Source organism: Colossoma macropomum, unplaced genomic scaffold (genome assembly GCF_904425465.1).
Source record: "Colossoma macropomum unplaced genomic scaffold, Colossoma_macropomum, whole genome shotgun sequence".
NCBI lineage: Eukaryota > Metazoa > Chordata > Actinopteri > Characiformes > Serrasalmidae > Colossoma > Colossoma macropomum.
In genome coordinates this window covers 5,698,394-5,720,216 of record NW_023494794.1, presented here as the reverse complement: position 1 = coordinate 5,720,216, position 21,823 = coordinate 5,698,394, and the positions used below count along the sequence as shown (strand labels likewise).

General features: G+C 38.9%; 1 protein-coding gene across 1 annotated transcript in view; it reads left to right on the top strand.

Moving 5' to 3' along the window:
- map1b (microtubule-associated protein 1B) overlaps positions 1-21,502 on the top strand; it is a 34,805-nt gene extending 13,303 nt beyond the window's left edge. The window contains exons 3-7 of the mRNA XM_036579962.1: positions 9,812-9,894; positions 10,995-11,135; positions 11,460-16,719; positions 17,613-17,845; positions 18,530-21,502. Of these exons, the coding sequence (XP_036435855.1) occupies positions 9,812-9,894; positions 10,995-11,135; positions 11,460-16,719; positions 17,613-17,845; positions 18,530-18,685 (5,873 nt within the window). The 3' untranslated portion in view covers positions 18,686-21,502. The remainder of the gene's footprint in view (positions 1-9,811; positions 9,895-10,994; positions 11,136-11,459; positions 16,720-17,612; positions 17,846-18,529) is intronic.
- Positions 21,503-21,823: the final 321 nt, after the last annotated feature.

Here is a 21,823-nt window from a genome sequence, read left to right as displayed (position 1 = left end):
AAAAAAAAGATTAAAGATGCAGCAAGCAGTGGAAGCACGGGGAGCGACGGAAATAAACACTAATGAGGGAATGCTCTCAGAACAAAGATCGAAGGAGGAACAGGGAGTGGGGAAAGACTTGAGTGAAAAAAGAATGGGGGTCAATGAAAGGAAGTGGTGAAGGAGAAAAATGGTGATAGTAAAGTGGTCTCACGTGATAGTATGCATGTGGATTGTGGGTCATTTTAATTGCACAGTGCAAATTGAGCATATTTTTCAGCGTAGTCTCCATATGGTCGATTAACGCAGGCAATAATTCCCCCTGTATTTAGAAAAAGAACAGAAAACATACTGACTCAAAACACATTTATAATAGAAGCCAGTGGGCAGTTACTTCACCACCTGCCTGTTGGCTTCTATTGTAATTATGTTTGGAGTAAACAGCATTTCTATTCTTTTACTAAGTACAGGCACACGTATCAAAATTACTGCCCATGATAATTAATCTTGTGTTACAGGTGCAACAACTAGAGATTTGGCACAAAAACACTGGAATACTCTTTTAAAGAGCATCAGGAGATTTTTGATGTTATTTGCAGTGGCAACACAGCCATTCCACACAAAGGCAGGACAGGCAGACAGGCTGTGCGGAATCAATAAAAAGCATCAGCTTTTGCAATAGGATCAATAGTGCTTAAGCAGATTGCACGTCACCGGGCACCATGTGTATTTATAATGAATCTAATCGTCTGGAATGATGCAGAGTGATATGTGATAGAGCGATAATTACGATATGTTACTTTTAAATTAACGCTTGGTCAACTAAGATGTCTTAGTCATTTTATATATTGCAAGTTTCTGTTAATAAATGACTACATTCACACTGCTGATAAAAGTGGCCCAAATCCAGTCTTTTTCTTTATACACTACAATACAAAAAACAAGTTTTTTTTTTAAGTTAATTTAAGTTTTTCTGCCACACCCATTGCTAAGAGGTGTATAAACTCAAGGCAAACTTTGGCAGGAGAATTGGTCATACTGAAGAGCTCAGTGGCTTGAAATAAGGCACTGTCATAGGATGCCACCTTTGCCACAAGTCAGTTTGTGAAATTTATTCTCTGCTAGATCTGCCCCAGTCAACTGTAAATGCTATTATTGAGAAATGGAAACAACTAGGAGTAACAACAGCTCAGCCTCGAAGCAGTAGACACTGAGCTCACTAACTCCAAGTTCCAAACTGTCTCTGGAAGCAACATCAGCACAAGAACTGGGCGTAAGGAATCTGACAGTTTCAACTCAGTTTTGGGTTAAGTGTGATCTGTTCACTGTTCAGATATAGGCCACATTAAAAAAATAATGGCAACAACCAAATAACAAAATCAGATTTAGGCAATAAATCAGATCTGGGCCACTTTTACCTGCATTGTGAATGTAAGCTATGTTTGAGATCAGGTTGGAGCTGAGAGAGGCCTGCGTTCACACTGCAGGTAAAGTGGCCCAAATCTGATCTTTTTTGTCATATGTGACATGGTTTTTGTGTGAAAGTATAAACAGTAAATAACGCACTGCGGAATAACGCAGTTCCAATTTGGGCCTCTTCCATGTGTGGTACTCAGATCTGATACAATACGCTGCAGTGTGACCTCTGTCTGAACAATCAGATTGGAATTCATGTGACTTTTATGTCAGTCAAGCTCTATCTTTATCATAATTTTGCCAACGTCATCAAAACATCTGTTACTATACCTACGCTTTATGTCTTTGATTTTCTCTTTTCTTTGGGAATTTAAACAGTGTTGAAATGTTAAATCTTGAGTCTGCATGTTCTCAGTTTTCATGGATATGCTTAATTTCCAATTTGTGCTCGCTTGGAACTAACTAGGCTACATTCAAAACAAGTTGAAGAAATATTTCAGGCCCACAGTTATCATCATTTTATATAGCTGTATGAGAAGCCCTCCCTCCCCCCTTCCCTGAAAAAAAAACAACAAATAAACAAATAAAAGTCTAAATATTGCTGAAAAATATTTAAAACAATGTTTTTTTAAACTCTAATGACTTGATTAATCATCAAAATAGCTGTCAGATACCTCAGTTACTAATAATAGTCAAAGCCCAAGTAAAGTTGATTATCATGTGGAATTGGGGATTTTGTGTGCTAGCATGTTATTTATCACTGTATAAAAAGATATGATGTTGCCTTTATTATTGGATGCACTGTGGTAGTGACTCAGCGTGTGCACACGTTCACCATACAATTCATATCACTATGAGCTATTATTGATTTGTTTCATCAGAGTAACAACAGAAGCTGACTGAAATGTGAAGTATATTTGCACTCATATGTTTGCTTGAGTTTGATTCCAGATCATATTCTTTACTTTTTAAATTAAATATAACAGCAACTCTCAGAAAACCTATTATTAAACTAGAAGAATAGATTAAAAGGAAGGAATAGATGCTTTTTTGGCCTTCTCAGTAATGCTATGGGCTGTTTTTGTTTAGTTTTTTTTTTTTCTCATTTTAGACCAATATGCTCTTCAAATTAAAAGACAGGGGACACGAGATTAGCAGAATCCTCTCATGTTTCATTTCCTTGTACAAGCGTATTCCAGTCGGGATGAGTTGAATTCAGGATAATCTGGGCATGGTCAGCTTTATAAAGTGACTTTATAGGCTTTACTTTAGCCAGTCATGTGGATAATGGTCAGTGACAGCTATCCCGCTCAGTCTCTCGTAGCACTCAGGAAAAGGCCCTGCTTTTGAGCAGGAGTAATTGTGGGGAACAAAGTCTCGCACCACTGATTCAGAGCTTTCCCTTTTTCTTTTTTTTCTCGGGGGAATACAACTGCAGCTGTTTTTCTTTCTGAAATGGAGGCCCTCATTTTTAAGGCCACTGGGTAATGATGCTGTTTTTCAGCTGCCGGGGATGATGGAGGACCACTTTGAAGCAGCCGTCATGCTGGGGTGTGACTGCACTCTTAGCTAAATGGGCTCTACATTGTACTGAAAAAGGGATCTTTGACTCTTAAAACTTGGTAGACCCATTTTTGGTGCTATATAGAATCATTTGTAAAAGGTTCTTTAAGAAAACATTGCAACAGGATTTTTTATCATAGAGAAGAGCCGTTTTACCATGCAGAAAACCATTGATGCTTCCAAATGTTTTTTGTTTTTTTCACATGTGAACATGATCTCACGTTATAAAATGTTTTTTTCACACATTGTAACACATTTTTGACATGTGATGTGTGAAAAAACTGTTTTATTCACATGTTAAACAGAACAACACAATATGCTGTTATACAGTTTGACCCAATACTATATGTCGCATTGCATTTCTAGTACTTATGTAATTACTTAACATTATATTAATTTAAATAATGTAGCAAGACAACAGTAAGAAATTAGGACTTCTAAGAGCAGCGCAGATGATGCATGTGGTATTGCAGCATATAACTGATTTGTGCACTGCACAGGAGGTTTTGCGGTGTGAGGTTTTCCACTCTTTCTCTTTCCTCTCTCTGTTGTTCTCTTTCCCTTCCCCCCGCCTCCCTCCTGTACAGGGTTGCCCCAAAGGAGCTTGTGCTTTTAACAGCTTCTGATCAGAGAGAACAAGAACATAAAAACTCACTAGTGTAGTTATGCAGTAGCAGTATGGATGTGAAATGACGTATTAAATAAACAACAAAGAGGACCTGTAGAGCTCAGCACAAGAACAAAGAGGCCTCGCAGAACCATGATCAGTCAGGTGATACGCTGGATGTTGAAGAGCCTAAACATTACCACTTAAAAGGGGATATTTCTGAATGATTTTGCATTAGAGTCTCAGCTGCACATGGCAAAATTCAACAGCTACACGTTTCAAGTATATTTATGAAGTGCCTTTTCATTTGTAGACTGTCCTGAGCACAAGCCGTTGGCCCTATTTGTGAAAAGATGGTGTTCTGTTTGTGCTGTCATGTCATCACCAGGTGAATATTTGTAATTCAAATCAGGAGGTTGACTGCAAGCTAAATCAAATACATAATATGATGCTATAAGGCCTCTGCAGTGATTTCAGTAGTGACAACAACAAGGTGGTAACCCCAGCCCTGATGTTTCTAAAACACTGAAGGAAAGGGGTTGGAGCATGAGCACTGAATGCAAGAATGAACTGTCACAGGCATGAAGGACTACTTTTCAAAAACAGTACATTGTTTGTTTGTACTTGTTATAGTTATAGTTACAATAGAAAAACTTTAATATTTTGGCTCATGTTGCACTTATACTCCTTGGCTTGGGCCTAGAGTTCTAGGAAAAACCTGTAATTGGTACAGAACTTGTACATCAGTGGAGGTTCTTTCGACTTTAAAACGGTTCTCCTCACTCTACATCTCATTTTCAAAAATAGGTTTTAAAGGAAAGTGTGACTGTTAGGACATGTATGCCTCAATATGATGCCCAACTAAGCAAAATGCTTTATAATTAAAAACACATATAATCCCTCTACAAGTAGGCTGCCATTTCTGTTGAAAAATCCAAATCCAAAAATTTGCTCTCTCTCTAGTCCACTGATCTAGAAACAGTGAGCCGAATTTCTCATTGAACTCAAGTATATCATTCTTTCTGTCCAGCTTTGACCAGAATGTGACATTTCCCAGAAAATTAACTTTTTTTTAACTTTTTTTCTCATTTTCCATAGTACAGTGCAACCACATACCATCAGTGTGACGATGGCGACATACCAGTAAAGGGAAACTTATTTATACATCATATTTTCATGGTTTTGGACATGTTTGCTACTATAAAGCATACAAGTCTAAATAGTCAGGGTTCCCTTCTAAGAACCATCCACTGAAAGGTTCTTAAGGGAACCAAAAGCAGTTCTTCTATGAACTATTATTGCTACCTTTCTGTGGAAATAACGATTAATTATAAGATGATCATTTTTAAGAAGAATTCCACCAAATTTAAAAGTTTTATGTAGTTCAATTGTTGATGTATACAAATTCATTCAGAGTGGTTTGATTTGAGATGGTGCATTGCAGAGAAAGTCACTGAGTCAGATTGTTTTACAGTGGTGGTTATAGGAACCAGGGGTCACAATGTCTACAACACAAATACGCAGCCATTGTATTTACTATCCAAAATGACCAGTGAACCTACACATGTCTAGTATAGTGAAAAAAAAAAAAAAACATTTTCTTTGAGCATTTTGCATGTACCTCTCCACCAAGCTTCAGGCCAAAACCTTACCTCAAGACTATTGTAAAAGATTTCTCAGGCATCAGGCAATTTTGAAAGAGATACATACATATGACCAGTTTTTTCCATAGGTATTGCAGCTTACTTATAATAAACATAACCAAAGCTATAAAATTCATACTAACTGGACATATAGTTCACATTGTTGTAAGAAGGAGGGTACATTTTACTGGGGAAAGGCAGAATGCAGAGGACAAAAGCAGTGTTGAAAGAGTGGGGGAGGTGAAAAAATAAATCCACATGATTAATGATGACTCAGCAGGTGTGAAATGACACTGTAATTACATGCACTGCGTGATCAGACCATCTGCACATATACACACACCTGGTCTTGAACCAGGCATTATTAAACATTGCATACATAAAGGCAGACAAACAAGACTAGGTATTATTAGATATTATTAGTTACTTGTGTTAGACATTTCTCCAGAGCAGTATGGTAGGAGGATGGCTGCACAGAAAAAGTGTTGAATTAACACACTGCAGTGTTTGTATAAGTTCGGATGGACAAAAATGAGTACTGTAAGATAAGTAAAGGATAAAAGCTCAAATACATATTACAGTATTGTCACTGGAAAAAATTACCAAAACAATGTAACAGTGGCAGAATATTTTTTTTCCCGTAACTCTGTTATCAAATTAACTAGGACAATGTTAAATCTCTGTGTGTGAAATTTGGCTTTGTGTTGAGCTGCTAGTGAGCAATGAGGGTTGAAAGGGGAGGGGATAGCACCCCCTGCTGTGAAAACAATTTGCACCTCTCCACAAACAGGCCAGATAAAATGGACAGCACAACTGCAGCTTTCTTGATATAAAAAATCATGTCACAATAAAAAAATAACAGTTTAATGCAATAAAATAAATATTTTATTATAAAATAATATAATAATTGGTCACCTAGAAAGACAAAAATCTAGTGTGCTTTCGCTTCTGAATCATAAATCATAAATCATACACATTTCAATCAAAATATTTTCCATCAATGTTAAGAAAAAATGCATAGTTTAACTGATGGAGCTACTTCAAAACAGGTGGAAATTGGGTGACAGTGTTCAATTGTGTTAAGCTTTTTCTTAAGTTTATAAAAAATACTGAAGCTGTTTACTTGGGGGCGGGGCTATTCATGATATGCTAATCCCCATATCATTGGACAGTGATGTACCGGTGTTCACTCTTATAGCTGCCTATCCTACAATACTACACACTTATAAAAGATGGATCTTCAGTAATGGGAATGGTTCTGTATAGAAGCGTTTCATGCTTATATGGTTCTTTACATGGTGAAATGGATCTGTAGATTGATGCAGAATGTGTTGGGAATGGTTCTATATAGCACCAAAAGGGGTCCTCTATTGTTTTAAGCCTTACACTCTTAAAAGTGATGGTTCCTCAAGGGTTCTTTAGTAAAGAAAATGGTTCTACATAGAACTATGAACACCCAGAGAACCCTTTGTATGATTAAAGGGTTCTTTGTATTGCTAAATGGTTCTTCAGATTGATGGAGAATTGATTTTATATGGTTCTATATAGAAGCTTTTTCAAAATGGTTCTTTATAGCACCAAAAAGGGTTCTTCTGTTGTTATGATGTCAAATCTGTAACAATAGAAGAACCCTTTTTGGTGATATATAAAACCATTTTCAAAAAGGTTCTATATAGAACCATATAAGTAACCATATAATTAAGCATGATATGGTTCATATATAGAACTTATGCTCTATATGAATTATTCCCTTTACTAAAGAACCCTTGAAGAACCATCTTTTTAAAAATGTAGTTAATGTAACAGTGACCATTTTGCACTACAGCACTGTGTTCTACATCAGCAGAGCTAATACTCCATGAACCAGCTCTCTGCTAATGAACATGTGGGTTTTTCCTTGCTTTTATTGTTGCTAGGTTACAGGGAGTGAAACTCAAAACCATCCGTTTATGAAAAAGCGTTTATTGAACACACGAGACACCTGCTGTGATTTATGTTTTAGAGGAGGAAAAGGCCCTAACCTGGCAGTGCTGGAAGCACTGGGTGTTCCTGAAGCTCCAAGGCTAATTTTCTGTGTCAGTGACAGAGCAGACAGTTGCTTGCAGTCGATTAAAATTTATGTTGTGTGACAGGCCCCGTCCATTACTGGACAGTTTGATAAATTTGCAATTGGATGGGTTTATCAACAGAGAACTGAAAAGGGAAATTTCACCACCATCTATTCTAAGCCATTAAAGAGGCTTGGCTTTGTTCTAACTGAGCAGGGAAAAGCAGGGGCCTGTTGTTTCGCACAGCTATGGAATCTAAACTAGATATAAGGATTGTTTACATGTGTGGGATGCAGTATATCGCTTTTTAATTATATAAATGAAAAAACACTAAAAACAAAGACTATTTTTTATATAATCCTTCAAATATGAACAAATAAAAGACTAAAATATCTTGAAACATAAAATGTATCAGTGCCAACAAGTCTTATGAAGCTCTGGAAAAAAGATGAAACCTACACATGCTTTTTTACTTTTAATAGGGGCCTGTAAGGGGGCACCAGAAGCTTTGTTCTGCCCTCAGCTGTATGCTGCAGGACATTCTGCAGGATTAGGCAGTTTGGAAAGGACATATATATAAACAAGGATATACAATTTTGTCATTTTCCTTGGCTACTGGACCCAAAACGATGACACTGATGAATTGAAACTCAAGGTTTCATTAGTGCAAGTGTCGAACAAACCAAAAACCAATGAAAATGTGTGCAATTTTGAAGAGCCTACACAGCCTAATTGTGCTTGAACGTTAGTCCTGAGTGGTTGTGAAATCATACAACACTTGTATTTTTTGAAGTCTTAAGAATGTGATGCAGTTGATCAAAATTCTTTATGACAAATGGTTTTTGACAGTGACCTTCGGCAGTCAATTTAATAAAAAGTGCACAGCAGCACCCTATGGCGCCCTCATGGGATTCCAAGGGTTAACACAGATTTTGTTCAGATTCACGAAGCTCGTTTTCAGCATGGCTAGTCAAGCGGTAACGGCACAGGGAAGCCTACTTCAACCGGAGAAGATAAACATGCTCGTGTTTCTTGTCAGAAACTTGCTAACTTGCTAAGCTAACTTTGTTCTATTTTGGTAAAATCACACTTTCACAGCCTTTGAATTGCTTCTTATTGAAACAATACACTAGCCAAAGCTTACTGTGGTAAATTAGCCTGCAGGCTACTGCTATTGTAGCCTGTACTTGCAATCAGAATGGGGTATATAAAGTTTTCTTCTAGCTTTCAACAACTTCTGCAGAACCACAGTGTCAGCCAACATTCATGTTTTGCGAGGAAAGTTGTTCCATGTGTGGAAAGTGGCAGCACGGCTGTTTAGCAGGCACGACCGCCTCAAAAAAAGTGCTTTCCTTTTGTACGTTTTCTAACATTTAAATCGTCCAACATGCACTGTATTGGCTCAAGTGTTCTAAATTAAATTCAGCAAAAAGATTTTCTTCCCACCAGTGGTCTCTGAACCTCCTCTTGTCTATTAGCTTGTGACTGCTAGTTACATATGTATTGTTACACCTGCCTTGCAGTCAGTGATAATTTTATGGTGTCAAGGGTCATATGTTGTAAAGGGACAATATCTATATCTAATATATCATATTTTTGTAGTATTTTATCCTTTCCACTGGGGTCCAGTTATTTTGTGGTTTTATTTACCGAAACTCTCTGTTTAAACGGGCTGTTTTTGTTACTGTGCCTTTACAACTGATAAAGAACCTCTTTTCCAATTGTCTGTCCTGTATTCTGCCTGATTGAAAAAGTCTTGGCTAAAACACTCCTTATAACTGAACTCTGAGTGGGCGGAGCTAAACTGCTTTAGGCTGAATAGGCATATAGGTGTAAATGCACTGTTTTTCTTGACATCACAAAAACAGTAACAAAAACTTAAAGGCCATTTCCCCAGGCCCAGATTCATTCTAGGCCTAGACTAAAAAGAATTTCTTGCAATGGGAATTCTCCATTGATACTAGAATTTAGTCCAAGATTAGGCTTAATCCATGTCTGGGAAACTGGCACTATGTTTTGTTACTAAAGGTTTTGTACTGTAAGTAGTTTTGTACTTCAAAAATAAAATTTAAAAGAAAAATAAGAAGCTACGGAAGAAGTATTAATATGGGTTTTCTCATTGGCTGTGTGAGTCAGGGGGTTATGCTGTTTTCTGGCTGGCCAAATCGAACATCCAGTTTGGGCAGATCTGCTCTACACTTACATCTGCATCTTGGAGCTCATCCAGAAACTGAGAATTTGTGCATAATTTATGAGCTCAATTAGTACAACCAGTACACAGCAATACCAAATCAAATCTAAAGTATTTATGAATATTACATCTTGTGACTTAATGAACAAACATTTGATGTTGCATGTGTGTAAGATGAATGTAATCATTTAATTCCTACAAAATCACTTACTGGAATGGGACATACTGTCTTCTGTTAACAATCACAGTTCAAAATACTGGAAAACGTGGCATTTTCAGAAGTGTATTTTTGTTCTTAGTTGAAAACATGCTAAAAGTTAGAGACTAATTAATAGCAACTTTGTCTTCTCTTTGCTGTTTACAGGACAGAAGATTCTGCACCACAAAAGCAGTGTACTGGAGACTGTTGTGCTGATCAACCCCTCAGATGAGGCTGTTAGCACTGAGGTCATTTTCTGTCTTTCTCTTGTTATCATATGCACATCACTGTTGACTTACGCATCGTGACATCAGATGTAAGACTTAAAGGGTTGAGGGTTACATGTTACATTGCAACATGTATTTGACATCCATATCATGTAAGCTACTGCAACACTGAATGAGTTTGCTTATCGTGTTCAGTCTTGTGTCTTTGACAAGGCATAAAAATCTTGGTCATGAAGAGCACATCAGTAGAACAAAGCAGTTCATTTCTAAGTGGCCTGGCTGAGAGGCCTGCCTTTGTTCCAGTAGTAGTACCAACAAACTATGGTTCAGGAAATGTACTGAACTTGTTCACACTGCACTTCTAGCATTATTGGTGTAGCACTGCTTTCCATTAGTTGTTGGAAAAGGGAGGAGCCAACTGATGCTTAAGAGGCAATCCATCCTCTTCCATTGTACTACTGTGTCTGTCTTCCAAATGTGGCTTTAATATTCATTTATTCATTGGAACTATGAAATGGGTAATTTGCCAACTGTCCCAAAGTTAGCCCTTACTCATAGTACATCAGCCTTTACAATAACAAAAGGAGTTTGCCATGCTTTTCAATCTTTAAACATACACTGAACCAGCACCCTCCTTTACAGGCCATCTGCAGTCCAGCTCTGCATTAATAATATGGCACAGAACTGCAGGTTTGACCCTGGCGAGCTGCCCAGAACAGTCGGTGGCAGTGAAGTGGAAATCAAACCAGACACAGAGAGAGAGAGAGAGAGAGAGAGAGACAGTGAGGGAGGGCCAGAGCTAATTAACTAATGCATTTTATACAGATGAAATTGATTATATTTTCATTAGTTGATGTCCAGCAAGTCTGCACACCAAAGTGCCCTCCGACACATTGTCCTAAGGAAAGAGACGAATTTCAGCTGTGCAAGTTTTCAGTGTTTCAGGGTATACTAAAAGAAATATAATGATTTTGAGGTGACATTGGAATACAACATACTCAGATCCCACAAAGGTTGCATATTTGTCCTGACCTTAATTATTTCACCTCAGCTAATTTGAACCATGCTCATATTGTGATGTACACTGTTTAAATGAGCCTTCCATCTGTTGCTGTTTCTAGGTTCGCTTGATGATTTCAGACGCAGCCCGCCACAAGCTGCTTGTTCTGGCAGGACAGTGTTTTGAAAACACCGGTGAACTCATTCTCCAGTCTGGTTCCTTCTCCTTTTTCAACTTCATTGACATTTTCACAGACCAAGAGGTATATGTAATGGTAACCTATGGTCAGATTAGGTAGTAATATATATAGTAAAATATATATATATGTATTGCTTGTCTCCACTGTTTTGTGAAAAAATCTGTTGTATTTATGATTTTTTTTTTCTTTATATCATTCTATCATAATTTTTAGTTAGTAATTAGTAGTTGTTTTCTGTGGTTACTAAAAAGAAAAATCAAACCTCAAATAGTGATTGAAATGCAAATAAAAGTTCACAAATAGTAGCATTCCAGACCTGATTACCTTTAAAAAAAAACGAATCAATGTGCTGGATCCATTTAACATTGTTTAACTTTTATCATGCAGATTGGGGAACTTTTAAGCACCATACATCCAGCCAACAAAGCCAGCCTAACCCTTTTCTGTCCTGAACATGGTGACTGGAAAAATTCAAACCTTGACAAACACAGCCTACAAGACTTCATTAATATTAAGCTAAACTCTCCAAGCATCCTACCAGAAATGGAGGGCCTCTCTGAGTTCACAGAATACCTCTCAGAATCGGTGGAAATCCCATCTCCCTTTGATATGCTTGAACCTCCCACATCAGGTGGATTCCTGAAGTTATCTAAACCATGCTGCTACATTTTCCCAGGTGGCCGAGGTGATTCAGCACTTTTCGCTGTTAATGGCTTCAACATGCTTGTCAATGGTGGATCTAACAGGAAATCCTGTTTTTGGAAGTTGGTTCGCCATCTAGACCGGGTAGATTCTATTCTCTTGACTCACATTGGAGATGACAACCTTCCAGGGATCAACAGCATGCTGCAAAGAAAGATTGCAGAACTGGAGGAGGAACAATCACAGGGATCCACGGCCAATAGTGACTGGATGAAGAACATGATCTCACCTGACCTTGGTGTTGTGTTCCTTAACCTGCCTGAGACTCTTGAGAAACCAGAACCAAACCACAGGGTACGAAGAAACCTTGAAGAAGCTACACTCACTCAGCAGTATCTCAGCAAGCTGTCTTTGAAACCAGAACCTCTACAAAGGAATGTAGGCAATACAATTGAACCTATCATACTGTTCCAGAAAATGGGAGTTGGTAAGCTTGAAATGTATGTCCTGAACCCTTCAAAGAACAGCAAAGAGCTGCAGTACTTTATGAAGCAGTGGACTGGTAGTGAAAAGGACAAGGCACCAATTATGTTACCAAATGGAAATGAATCCGAGCTCCCAATCTCATATTTATCCTCAATCTCATCTCTGATTGTATGGCATCCTTCTAACCCATCAGAGAAAATAGTACGTGTTTTGTTTCCAGGTAATGCCACACAGTATAACATTCTTGAGGGCTTGGAGAAATTGAAACACTTGGATTTCCTCAAGCATCCTGTAGTCACAGAGAAAGACCTGTCTTCAAACATGGCACCAGCTCTCAAGCAGGCAAAGCTGAAGCATAAGACGGATAGCAAAGAGAGTCTGAAGTCACTCCCAAAAGCATCTCCAAGCAAAGCCGTCAGAAAGGAGTCCAAAGAAGAAACTCCTGAAAAGGCAAAAATTGATGCTGAAGGAACTCCGGAACCATTGCTGAAAGTTGAGAAGAAAGAAAAACCACTTGTCAAGCGACAAGCAAAAACTATAGAAAAGGAGACAAAGGCTAAATCTGAACAAACACCAAAAACTGATACACCAGAAAAAAAGAAAGTGGAAATAAAACCAAAAATTACGGCCAAAGAAAAATTAATCAAGAAGGAGACAAAGAAAGTTGTGGAAAAGAGTGAAGTTGACAAAAAGAAGGGGAAAAAAGATGACAAGCCATCACCCAAAAAAGAGGAAAAGGTCAAAAGTGAGGAGAAGCCGAAGAAAGAAGACATCAAGAAGGAGGTAAAAAAGCGGGACATTAGGAAAGACTCACCACTGAAGGAGAGCAGGAAAGAGGAAAAGAAAGAAATTAAGAGGGATGAAAAGGATCTTAAAAAAGACTCAAAAAAACCTGCAAGTTTAAAGAAGAATGTTTCTGGCGCAGGTGAAGTGAAAAAGCCTGCACCAAAACCAAAGGTGGCAACACAAGGAAAAGCCCTCAGCAGCCCTGCTAAATCTAAAGAAAAAGCTAAGCCCACTAAAAAAGATGCTGGAAAATCTGTTGTTGCTGCTGCATCTGCAGCTGTTCCTATCGTGGCAGCCACTGTAGCTAGCACTACTGCTTTGGAGGCTGAACGATCCCTTATGTCCTCTCCAGAAGACCTTACCAAAGACTTTGAGGCTCTGAAAGCTGAGGAGATAGTTGAAGATGATGAAACCTTACCTCAGACCAAAATAGAAGATTCTGAACAAGGAGTAATGATACAACAGGAAGAAATCACCATTTGCAAGGACTCTCCAGAAACAGCAGAATCTGTGGATGAGGGAATAACAACTACAGAAGCTGAGGAGGAATGTGGAGGTACCCCAGAGGAGTCAGAACCTAAACAAAAAGCTGTTGTCACTAATGGTACAGAGAAATTTGAGGATGAGGGCACAGGACTTGAAGAGTCATCTGAGATGGGAGATTATGAGGAAAAGGGAGATACAGAGGAAGTGGATGAACAGGAACAAGGAATAGATGCTACAATTCAAGTGAAGGCAGAAGATGTGGAGGAAGAAACTGTGGAGGAAACTGTGGAGGACGAGTGCATCAGGCCAACAGAGACCGAACAACTTGACAAAGAAACTGAGAGGCAGATTTTGACCGTGACCACTCCTCCAAAGCTCTCTTCTCCAGTCTCACCAGCAGCTTCGATTCATGATGAAACTCTGCCAGTAGGCTCAGAAAGCGAGGTGGCTTCAGATGATGAGAATAGAGATGAGCCTCCTGAGGAATACACTACATCTGGGCACACACAGTCTACAATCGAAATCTCAAGTGTACCAACTCCCATGGATGAAATGTCAACTCCAAGGGATATAATGAGCGATGAGACTACAAATGAAGAAACTGAATCTCCCTCTCAAGACTTTGTCAAGTATGGGATTTTAGGCGACTATGATCGAAAGAAACTCTCGCCCCTCCAAGATGTTCCTGATTTAGATCATTCAAAGAGTGATGCAACAGAGGGTCATGATTACCAAGCTTCAGCTTCTACAATTTCACCACCATCTTCATTGGAGGAAGACAAATCTTGCAAGGATTTCTACAGTACAACAGGATTCTCTTTGGACTCAGAGAGGCTTGCTGCTGCGTCTACCACCTTGCCCCTTGTGCGGTCACCCTCTGGAGACCATAACATAGGCATTGAACACATTCAAACAGGTATTTCATCACCAATTGAGCTTGGCACTACACTTACATTGTCATCAAAAGGAGTCATGGATGCTTCAAACAGTCCAGATGATAAAACCTTAGAGGGCACTTCTTCACCTCAGTCTTTGGGGCATACACCTTACTATCAGTCTCCAGTGGAAGAGAAGGCTGGAGCTATACCCCTTGAACAAGTCACTAACCAAGGTCCCATTATTGTTGAAGTAACAAGTGACAAAGAGTATTCTCCCAGAGAAGCTAGTCCTATTGATGAAGCTGTACCAATATCACCAGCAGAAAAGGTTCCATCCCCAGAATGTAGTCCAGTATCCTGTGGCAGTACCACCTCAGTGCTTGAAGAAAAGCCACACTTTGATGATCAGTCTGCTATTAAAATTAGCCATGATGATAAGAAGCCAGAAAATGGTGACAGTTCCTCTATTTCATCCTCACTACCACAGACTAAAATCGAATCATCAGATTCAGTTCCTTTCACAACATTCAAAGAGGAGAGTAAAATGTCCATATCTGAGGGAACCACATCTGACAAGTCAGGCACTCCAGTTGATGAAGTTGTTGCTGAAGATACATTTTCTCATATTGCCTCAGCCTCAACAGCATCACTTGCAACAAGCTCTTTACCAGAGCCTACAACCGATGATGTCTCCCCATCGTTACATGCTGAAGTGGGTTCCCCTCACTCCACAGAGGTAGATGACTCTCTGTCTGTCTCTGTTGTGCAAACTCCAACTACAATGCAAGAAACAGACGTTTCCCCATCTAAGGAGGAAAGCCCTCGGCCTATGTCAATCTCTCCAGATGTTTCGCCAAAAACAGCCAAGTCGCAGACACCTCAGCAGGGGACAAAGTCTCCTGAACATTCTGCCATGTCAGTGGAATTTGGTCAGGAATCCCCAGATCATTCTTTTGCATTGGATTTCAGTAAGCAATCCCCAGAACACCCAGTTGCAGTGGGGCCCCAGCGTGCAGTCACTGAAAATGGCCCAACAGAGGTTGACTACAGCCCCTCAGATGGAGCTGATTACAGATCAGGAGAACCACGCAGACCAGGAGGGAATGGTGAGAAGCCCATGCTTTTCAAAGAGCCTGACAGCACCCAAGTTGCTTCTGCTTCTCCATCCGATGCTTCCCAGTCCACCCCATCTGTTACAACACCCACTCAAATTGGTGAGCCCAGGGAAATGTCTCCAAATGCTGGTCCTTGTTCAGAATCTGTCACACCAAAAATATCTCCCCGCAATCAATCACCGGTGTCCCCAGACTCATCTCTAATACTGAGGGGTCCCAGCCCCTCAGATTACAAAGATAGAACAAGTCCCACCTTATTTTCTAGTGATGATAGTACTTTTAAGACAGAGGAGATCAGATCCAGTGAGGTCAGCACCCTTCCAAAAGCTGCTTCCCCTTCATCCCCCACAGTGTCCTCTTACTCTTGTCTACCACAGAAGACTGATGCACTTAATCTTGGAGAAGGGACTGTTCCCTTTACGTCTGAGTCTAAATCACCCGTCAGTCCCAAAATGCCATCTCCACCTCTGTTGTCCCCTAAGCTAACAGAGTCTCAGTTTTCTAGCAGCTCCGCTCATGTTGAAGAAGCGGCTCAGAAGTCTACTAGCGGCTCAAGAGATCCAGACAGCTCCAAAGTAAGTGTCTCTCCTCAGTCACGGTCAAATGTTGACTTATGTTTGGTGACCTCCTGTGAATACAGACATCCAAAGACAGAGCTTTCACCTTCGTTCATAAACCCCAACCCTCTTGAGTACTTCATGAATGAGGAGAATCCTCTACAGGAGGAAAAGCCACTCACTAAGTCTGGTGGAGGGCCACCCCCAACCGGAGGAAAGCAGCAAAGTAAGCAGTGTGAGGAAACTCCGCCAACTTCTGTTAGTGAATCAGCACCTTCTCAAACAGATTCTGATGTTCCTCCTGGAACTGAAGAGTGTCCTTCCATAACTGCAGATGCAAACATTGATTCAGAAGATGACTCAGAAACTCTACCGACAGACAGGACCCTCACTTATCGTCATGTAGATCCTCCTCCAGTTGCATCAAGGGATTCTGCTCCTGCACCACCTTATCCTGATGTCTGCATGGTGGATCCAGAGGCCCTTAAGGCTGAGGAGGACAACCAACTAAAGGAGTCTAAAAAAGGGGAGGGAGAGAAGCCAAAACCTAAATCTTCTTCACCAGCTAGAAAGAATGTTCTGTCTAAAACAAATGCAGCCAAGGAGTCAAAAACAGCATCTCCAAAGAAGAGCACAGTGGAGAAAGATGCCAAAAATGCAACTAACACCTCTGCATCAAGGGGTGTAAAAACTACAGGTACATGTTATTCCATAGCTTTCGTTATTAAGAATTCCTAATAAAGGGGATTGTGTACAATATGAGTACAATACTAGCTTGAAACGCAATTGTATTGTACCTGCCATCATGCTAGGCATGATGACAATACAGCACCGACCTTACTTCACTAAAACACTGTACATTGATCTTAAATGGGCTGTGCAGAGTGACACATAGTAGGAGAAATAAATCCTTTGCAAATGTAAAAAGAGATCACAATTGTAGGCATGCAAAAGTGTAAACCGAGTGTTGTTGTAAACAAAGTGATGTACACAGTGTTGGTTAGTTGCTTAGTTCAGGGTTATAATGCCATACGTAAAGCCAGATTTAGGATTTTACTGTTTGTGTAAAGCAATTGAGCCCAAAAATGTGCTTCTATATGGATGCTTACTGTCTTTGCTATCTTTAGCCTATATACCTTTTAGAATTAACTGATTAAATTAAAACTTGCATATTAAATATCACTGAGCCTCACTTTTTGGTAATTAACTATTTAGCCTCCTATGTGAGCTCCTTCTAGTGTGGGTTTCTTCTCTCTGAAAGACACACATATAAGCTAATTATGTTCTAATTGTGCCCTTATGTGGGGGAAAACTTTATTATTTTGGAGAAAATTATTTTGCTATACATTTTACAAATGGATATTAAAGTGCAAACCCTACAATTTTTACGTGTTGCCAAATGGCAAATTGTTCCACTTATTGAGATTAACACTTTTTATAAGTAGTAGTAGTATGGTAATGTTTGTACAACAGCATTTGCAACTTTTCTAGCACCAGTGCTACCTGCTCATAAAGTTGCTAGCCCTGTCTTATTTTTTCGTATATTTATAAATCCTTGCTTCGTTACCTTTTCCTTTACTTGTTCCTCAGGAAGCAGCAAGGCCAACAGTGGACTGTCAGTACCAAACTGTCCTCCAATGTACATGGACCTAGTTTATATCCCTAATCACTGCAGTGCCAAAAACGTGGATGCAGAGTTCTTCAAACGAATTCGATCCTCATACTATGTGGTCAGTGGCAATGATCAAACAGCACAGGAGCCCAGCAAGTTGGTCCTAGATGCTCTTTTAGAGGGGAAAGCACAGTGGGACAGCAACATGCAGGTATGATTTTTATATACGTGAATAAGAATAACTGACTGTTAAAAATAGTATTACAATGTAAGGACCTAATGTAACTGATAGTGTTTTTTTAATGTAGGAATAATGTTAATTGGAGCTTCAATTTAAAGGGCCCATATCATGTAAAAGTGAGATTTTATCCCTTCTTTGATACGAATGCTTGATGTAGTATGTAAACATTGCTGAGGTTTCAAAATGTCAATCAATCTCTGATACATACAGTCCATATATGGAAAGTAAGCTACAAAAATGGACAGTTTTTTGTAATGTCACAAAAATCATTGCATTTACAGGCTACAGCATAGCATATTCAGCCAACAACAGTCCTGCTCCACCCATTTACAATACACAGCAGCCAAACAGAATGAAAGTCATGTACATATATCAGCCTTGTTCGCGTATATCAGCACACTAACAAAAACAGGCTGTTTAATTCTAAGCTACGAAAAGAAGTTGGAAAATGGTCATGTAAAAGTGAAATACAGCTGGTTTTGATACATAGACCCGACACAAAATCTATAGTGGACCTCAAGAAACATGTCAGATATGGACCCTTTAAGCTTTGCATGCAGTGGTCTAATTATAAGCTTTTGAATTATAGTCATTTTACATGGAAAATATAGATCTGTATTTTGATGTTCATAGATTTATGTCCTGTACTTTTAGGTGACGCTTATTCCAACCCACGATTCTGATGTTATGAGGGAGTGGTATCAGGAGACCCATGAGAAACAGCAAAACTTGAATATTATGGTTTTAGCCAGCAGCAGCACTGTGGTTATGCAAGATGAATCTTTCCCTGCATGTAAAATTGAGCTGTGAAAACAAATCGAGCTCTGGGGATCAGTGAATTCTTCTGATGGTCAAAAACTGAGTGTAAAATGCTATGAACATGGAACACGGCTGAACAAAACCAAGGTAAATGCTTTGGTCTTTACCAAGGAAAATGCTTTGCTTATTAATATACTACAAAGCTCCCCACATCTAATTTTCAAACAAATCAGCAGTTCTTCAAAACCCACCTACGTAGGCATATTAATAATTTTTGTTTATAGCAATATATAAACAGCAAATAGTGAAGCTGCTTATAAAAACACATATACATGTCCATAGCAAATTTGGACAGGTGTAGGATTTCAGTTCTAACTTGGACAGCTCCTGCAAACATACAGCATTTAAAAGCAGCTGATAAAATAAAACAGCATAAAATAAAAAAGCCACGTTAGAAATAATAAATACACCAAAGTATGAAGGATTATTTTAAAAAAATGCCTTAGAATGTTAATTGAATGTACAACACATGTGATGCACTTATTATGTGGATAATTAGCAGGTGTGTGTATTTTATGATCACAAACACAACGGTGAAGACACAATGCGGAATGCGTCCGACGACACCGCGACTTCGTGAAAGATTTGCGTAACTTGCAAACCACAAACAAAAGAGAGAGGCTTTAGCCTTAAGGTACAGTCTTAATCAGTGATACTTAACCAGCTTCAAGCTTCACTTGAGATGCATTTAAAAGTAATTTCACATGTTTTGTTGTGAATTAGCCAGTACGAATTCATTGATGTGTATGTCTGCTTCAGTAATTCGAGACCATGCGCAAGAATGGGGCAGTATATATTTAATGTCCAAGTTATCCATTGCCAATCATGACCACTGTTACTATTATTATTATTATTATTATTATTATTTGGAAATACTCTCGGAACAAGATTGTCATTTTGCACTATTTATTATTTGCACTTTTGTGTATGTAAACCTTTTGATGAACTAGATTTGTTTTCTTTCCATGCAAATGTTCTTAGAATAATGAATTCATTTATACTAAGATGGGTTAGTTCGACATTCCTCTGTATTTAACTATAGGATCGCTCAAGATATTTTTATTTTGCTTTAAAAAAAAGTCAAGCGATAGAAAGAGATATCTTTTCAACTGACGTTCCAGCCCAAAGTGCTCTAAGTGTTAAGTTCTGTATGCAGTTTGTTTCACCTACAGTTTTTTTTCTGTCTTTTGCTGCTTCTGTCTTTTATCCTCACACGTTTAAGAATCGAGGTTTCCTGAACTTGTTTTTTTCCGCACTGAAACGTAAAAATTGAGATGGTTTCTGACCCTTAATGAAGGTTTTTTAGATTATGCTGTTACAGACTCATACCAGTGTGAATGATTTAAATTTGCATGGGTAATGTAATATACTGAGGCGTTCTTTGCTTTTTTAATGAGGGGGAAACTTACTTTTAACTGCCAACAACGCACTACAATGTTAGTTTTAAATAGTATATAAAACAAGAGGTCTTTTAGTGTATAGTTCGTTCATTTCTGTCCACAAACAGTGCAATCCATCTGACAGAATAGCCTGCTAAAGGTAATGCTATTGCATATACAATGAGCAAAATAGCATTGCACCATGTTTAAACAGCCTTGTGAGACAAAGTAAATATGTGAGGCACTACAAAACTGGATCAAATCGAGTGATTCTCTCATTTTAGGAATATATTTTTGCTTGCGGTCATTGCTAATAGACACCAAGGAACTTTAAAATAAGTCTTTGTAATAGAGTAACTAAGCATCATGATCTTTATGAGCTCAATTTGTGTTAAATGGCCTCACCAGTTTTCCAGTTGACCACCAAGTAATGCACTGAATTTGCTTAATACATTTACGAGGATAAAGTATATTACATCAACACAGTTTTGTTTTTCACTTTGCTTACTTCTGCCAGTAATTGTGTTGTGATATATTTTATTTGAAGTGCACATTTGAATTGAAGCAAATTCAATGAGATCTGCCTCACAGTGACTAGACTATGAGAGCAAATCGAGACACTACAAAAAAACGACACTACAAAGCCTTTAATAGCACTCAGAGACATCAAAAACATCACGAAAATCAACTGTGAACTGGATTGAGGCTTTGATCTAAGCCTCATAACACTTTTCTCTTGTTCTTGTCTGCGAAAATGCACTAATTATACTGTGTTGCCTAGCAACTCTGATTGAAGCAACACCAATTCGTCAGAGTTTCCATGACAACCACAGACGTACAGCAACAGGGACCTTCAACCACATGCATGAACAAGCAGCTCTGTTTTTCAAGTTCAGATCAACCTAACAACAAACTCCGACGACACTCACTACAGTTAAACCGGATCACGACGCATACACGAACTCTGTCTCTGTCTCTCTCTCTCTCTCTCTCATCTATGCACTCACTTCTTTCTCTCTGTCTCTCTCTCTCTCTAACACACACACACTTACACTCACACACACCAACAGTTCCTGTCTTTCTCTAACACTTACTCTTTTACTCTTGCCTCAAACCCCCCCACCCCACTATACGACCCCCCCACCCCAACTCTGCGATAATATTAGTATGTCTGCAGCTCTGTTTGAAGTATATATCTTGTGAACTTGCATCTTCCCTCTTTACTTTCCCCAAACCCATATCTAACGTAGAGGATTAGTCTCAAGTGAAAGTATTACCTTGTGCTTTTTCTGATGTTTGTGTGCGATATCTCCTCCTGCTCGCTCTAGAGCATTCGATGTAAAGGGAACCACTATTAAAAAAAAAAAAAAGAAAGAAAGAAAGCAAAACTTGAAAACCATCCACAATAAACAGTGTCGTGGAAATTCTCGCCTGTCTTTTGCCTCTTTTTTTGTGCTGCTTTAGTCTTTGTGATATGAGTGTGTGGTATGGATGTGTTCAAAACATTTTGGACTTTTAACTGACTTGAACTTTAGAATAAAATGCTATAGCTTTGAGTGACCCTCTAACTTAATTATGTTTATTTTATTGAAACAAATAATTTACATTCAGTTTGTCACAACCAATAAAATGGTAGCACCTCTGAAACTTTACCAAATGTTTTGGTGACTGTTTCGGTGACGGTTTTAGCTAATTTTGAGCTCATAAATGCTAGCCAGTACTTGACTAGCAAACGCAGCTTTGAACAGCT